The sequence below is a fragment of the Otolemur garnettii genome, unplaced genomic scaffold (genome assembly GCF_000181295.1).
Source record: "Otolemur garnettii isolate 467f Iridium unplaced genomic scaffold, OtoGar3 scaffold00025, whole genome shotgun sequence".
NCBI classification, from domain to species: Eukaryota; Metazoa; Chordata; class Mammalia; order Primates; family Galagidae; genus Otolemur; species Otolemur garnettii.
This window is the reverse complement of record NW_003852420.1, coordinates 14,037,781-14,043,100: the sequence shown is the minus strand read 5'-3', so window position 1 is coordinate 14,043,100 and position 5,320 is coordinate 14,037,781. Positions and strand designations below refer to the sequence as shown.

Below are 5,320 nucleotides of genomic sequence, written 5' to 3'. Positions count from 1 at the left end.
GCCTGTAGTCCCAGCTACTCGGGAGGCTGAGGCAAGAGAATCACCTAAGCCCAAGAGCTGGAGGTTGCTGTGAGCTGTGATGCTACAGAACTCTACCAAGGGTGATGGAATGAGACTTTGTCTCTAAAAAAAAAAACAAAAAAGTTGCTAAACATCATTTGCCATCAGGCAAATCAAAACCGCAATGAGATACCATTTCTCATCCACTAGGCTGCCTATAATAAGAAAGATAAATAATAATGAGTGTTATAGGTTCAGTGCCTGTAGCTCAAGCAGCTAAGGTGCCAGCCACATACACCAGAGGTGGCGGGTTCGAATCTAGCCCAGGCCTGCCAAACAACAATGACAACTACAACCAAAAAATACCCAGGCATTGTGGCAGGTGCCTGTAGTCCCATCTACTTGGGAGGCTGAGGCAAGAGAGTCACTTAAGCCCAGGAGTTGGAGGTTGCTGTGAGCTGTGATGCCACAGCACACTACCCAGGGCTATAGCTAGAGGCTCTGTCTCAAATAATAATACTGATAATGAGTGTTGTATGTGGGAAAACTGGCACTCTCATGCATTGCTGGTGGGAATATAAAATGACGCAGCCACTCTGCAAAACGGTCTAGTAGTTCCTCAAAATGTGAAATATGGAGTTGTCATATGACCCAGCAATTCCACTCCTAGGTACATACCTAAGAGAAGCAAAAACACACGTACACTCAGAACTTGTACACGAACGTTCACAGCAGCATTATTTATCACAGCCAAACAGTGGAAATAACCTACATGCCCATCAGCTAATAAACAGATAACCCATACAATGGAATATTATTCAGCTATAAAAAGGAATGAAATACTGATATATGCTGTGACAGGAATGAGCCTTGATAACATTATGCTAAGTGATAGATGTCATGTGATACGTAACTCCCTTTATATCACTTGTGTTGTGTCTAAATAGACAAGTCGAGGCAGGCTCCAGATGTGGGCTGGAGGGAAGGAGAAACGGGATCAGCTGCCACTGGGTACAGGGTTTCTTCTTGGGATAAAGAAAATGTTCAGGAATTAGATGATGATAATTATACAACTTTGGTGAGGATAAAATGACTTTGCAACCAGGCACAATAGCTCACACCTCTAATCCTAGCACTCAGGGAGGCCAAGGCAGGTGGATTGCCTGAGCTCACAGGTTCTAGACCAGCCTGAGCCAGAGTGAGATCTCATCTCTAAAAATAGCCAGGCATGTGGTGGGCGCCCATAAGTCCCAGGTACTTGGGAGGCTGAGGCAAGAGAATTGCTTGAGCCCAAGAGTTTGAGGATGCTGTGAGCTATGACACCATGGCACTCTACCAAGAGTGACAAAGTGAGATTCTGTCTCCAAAATAAATAAATAAATAACTTTGCAAATATGCTAAAGATATGAAATAATTTTATATATGAATTATTTCTCAATAAAAAGGATAATTACCTTGACATACAGTTTATTAAAATAATCCAGTCTAAAAAGACGGTAACAAAATATCTATCTCATGTTGCCAAAATAAAAAAGGTTTGAAGGGATAGAGGATGGGGTTGCAAAAGGTAATCTCTATCTAGATCTTTCAACGTGGATTTTCACTGCCATCACTACCCAGGATCTGTTCCCTGACCAGGGAGACTAGGGAAGTTAGTTAATCCATGAGTTGTTTCCTGAGGCTCTGTTTTCAATAGAGAATAGCAGTGCCTGTTAATCAATATGGGAGTATGGACTAGACTAATGACCAAGGTGTATTTCTCCCCCAGCTCCCAGTGGAAGGTCTGTATATCGAATGGATGAATGAGGAAAAAGTGCATTAGTCATTCATTCATTCACCCACTCATCAAGCATGTGTGTGTCTCTGTGACAGAGACAAGACAATGCTGGGTGCCAACCATACAGGAGGAAACAAAACACCCGGCCAGGGGGTGCACACAGTCCTGCAAGGGAGATTAACAATAATCAAGGAAACAACTCCAGAGCGAGGAACTGTGAAACGTACCATGGAGTGATCCAGGAGAAGCCATGAGGCAGGGTAGCAAGGGACCTGTGTTAGGTGGAGGACAGCCCGTAGAAGTGACCTTCTAGCTGAGGTCTGGAGGCTGAGGAAGAGCATGCAAGGGGCGGGGGTCTAGCAGACGAAGGAACAGGGACTAGCCCCGAGGTTGGGAGGGCATGTTCAAGGACAGGTAACAGCCAGGTGGAAGGAAAGAAGTCCGAGATGATACTGAACAGGTGGGTGGGGCCCAACCCAGTGGCCTTGTGACTACAGTATAGATTTTAGATCCTATTCTGAGATTAGAAGTTCATTCATTTGCACACCATTTTCGTGATTGTCACAGCCAAGTTGCTCTTCAGTCACCCAGGAAGATATCAAATTGGTTAACAAGGCCAGTGGGGAATCCAGGGCTCTTCTACCTTCCCATTCTGCCTTCCTGAACGTGCCCTCATGCTCATCACCTCAGGACCACAAGATGGTTGCTGTGGCTCCAGGCTTCATATCAGCTTTCTTGGTTGGAAACAAGGGAAAGAACAGCTCTGGTCACATCTGTACTAAACTCCGATCTAACAGGCTAACTGTCTGAACTGAGACTGGATTCTTTTGGGAAACACCAGACCCCAAGCTAGATTGTAAAGGATGAGGAGGCATTCACAGAGCCATGTTGAACAGAAAGGCCCTGGCCTCTGGACCTTTCCCAATTGGAGAACTTGAGGCAACTTGGGATCAGCCATTGAGCCTCCTGCTTCATGGGCTCCCACACTGTCAGTACGAGACAAGTCCTCAGACTCTTCCCCTGACCACTGAGCAGAGGCCACGGGAGGGGCAAGGAGTGGCCTGAGGTCCCACAGCAGGTGAGGACAGTGCTCTTTCCCACATACTATCCCCCCCAGTCACCCCACTTCCCTCTAATTTTCCCAGACTCATTTTTCATTTTATCAGGTTCTCCGGATCCAGGGAAGGAAACTCCATTCTGATTTAGCATGTTCCTGAGAAAACCAAGAAGGCAAGTCCACAGTAGCTGCCATCGTTGTCCTCATCAACATCATTGTCATCATCGTAATATTCCCCAAAGTCCTAAAGAGAGGACTCTGCTCTCTTGGATTTCCTGTGCCACACCGGCTGTGGACGGCCAGCTTCTAATTTTCTGTGGCATGATTTAGTTAAAGTCTGTCTCCCCTGCAGTAAGCAGCTGGAATCTCAGACCTGTAACAATATTCACTCGTTTGTTCCTTCCACTTCCTGAGAGACTGCTAGGACCGGGTGGAGAAGAGCCTGGGACTCCACAACAGACAGACTAGGTTCAAATCCCAGCCCAAGCTCTTACAAGCTGAGTGACATCAAATTGGCATTTGCCGCTACTTTGCGCTCAGTTTTCTCATCAGTGAAATGGGGATGGTAACAGCACCTACCTGGAAGATTTGGTAGCATGATTCAAAGAGATTGTGCATGTGAAGTGCTACAGGGTGTCCAGGAGGCTCAGCAGTTGTTATGAGTAAACATTTACTGAGCAGGAGGCAAGTCAGCTGGTTGTCCCTTAACCCTCCTATCCACTCTCCCCTTCTCCTACAGTAAGAGAGTTCCCAACATCTGCCTGGGAAAAGATAGCTTACATTTTCCATAATAAACTACATCTCCAGATTCCTTTGTAGCCTGGCATGGCCATGTGAGATGTGAGGTCACTTCCAGGCTGTGTCCTTCAGGGGAAGAGCAGGCCTTTTCTCGCCTCCTTCGTACCTCCTGCTGCTTGGAATGCAAAGGTACGGCTGGCGCTCTACCTTGGACCATGAAAATGAGGGCCTTGCCCAAGGGACAACGGAGGGGAAAGATGGAAGCAGATGGGTCCCACATTTCTGTGGAGCCCTCTGACCACCTCTGAACTTCCTACATATGGGCTTCAGTGGGACAGATACAAACTAACTCTTAGCCTATTGAAACCGCTCTTATTTTGGGTCTTTGTTGCATGCATGCAAACCTTAGCCCTAACTCATATTAGCACCTACTGTGTGCCAGGTATTGGTGTTGTATGCTGGTTTGTCTCAATCAGCATGGCCAGAGCCCAGCATAAAAGAAGAAATGTAGGCCATCAGGTCAAGCAACTTATACTAGGTCATAGAACTAGTAAGCAAGTGGATTCAAGCCAGCAGGTCTGTGTGGTTGCATTCCTCATTCCTACTGAAAACCACCGGGCACAAAATGAACTGGGTTTGAATCTCTGCATTTATGCATTGTATGACCTTAAGCAACTGGCTTTCTAACTCAGCACAGTGATATCCTAGCGGTTGGTAGTAAAGCTTAAATAACACAGAGATGGCATCAGTAATGCACCTGATACATTGTGGGTATTAATAAACGTCACAGTCACTTTGGGACAAGTCCCACTGGCCTCCTAGGGGACCTGAATAAAAAATGAAGGGAGACAAGGACCTGTAAGACACCAGGAAGGAGGGAGGTTGGGGCCTGGGGGCATCTTACTCCTTCACTTCCACCCATCCTGGCCTGTGGCGAAGGACGTCCATGAGAGTGTTCATAAGGGTGGTCTTGAACCGGATTGACGCTCTCTGCTCTCTGCAAGATAAGCCAACAGAACACTTGCTCAGGATCAATGATTTCCTCCAGGGATTAAAAAACAAGGGGCAGAAGAAAAGTCAAGTTCCATACCTAGAAATGTCAAAAGCAGAATTACTGAATCTCAAAATTCAGCACTATAGCATGATAGCATTTAAAATAATCAAATACAGAATTTTGAATCCGTATCAGTGAATAGCAATCTCCCAGCGCTATGATATGCCGAGCATGATCTGGTTGCTTTGCATGGGCTGTGACTAATCCTTATATGAAATGGTAAGTATTTGCAAATCCCTTTTCTTGGCATTCATCTGGGAAGAAGGAGCAGATGTGCTTTTTCCTATGCCTCCTACTAATACAACTAAAAACCCAAGACATTATATATAAACAAATATAAAAAGACTGAAAAGGGAAGGAAGAAGGTGGACAGGGACCTCAGGAGCGGAGGACATGGTGGTGAATTCCCTGGGTTTTCTTTCCTGCCAAGATAGGAAAAGAAAATGTCACTAACCCAGAAATGCCCTTGGGCTCAGACAAGAAAAGCTCCAACAAAACCCTGCTTTCTCCAACCAAAGGAACCAGAAAGGAGCAACCTGGCAAGACAGAAGACTTAAGACAATCTGCTCTACTCCAGCCAAATCCCACAGAAAACATCTGTGGCCCGCTTCTATTTATGCCACCACAGGCTGAGTAGGGGTGGTGGTCTAGACTTCCACTGAGGTCATTAACAAGGCACCCCCAAATCTGGCAA

At 46.0% G+C, this 5,320-nt stretch overlaps 1 protein-coding gene across 1 annotated transcript in view; it reads right to left on the bottom strand.

Moving 5' to 3' along the window:
• Positions 1-4,532, bottom strand: part of TTLL9 (tubulin tyrosine ligase like 9) — a 41,204-nt gene extending 36,672 nt beyond the window's left edge. The window contains exon 1 of the mRNA XM_023512221.1: positions 4,477-4,532. Within this exon, the coding sequence (XP_023367989.1) occupies positions 4,477-4,532 (56 nt within the window). The remainder of the gene's footprint in view (positions 1-4,476) is intronic.
• Between the last annotated feature and the right edge of the window lie 788 nt (positions 4,533-5,320).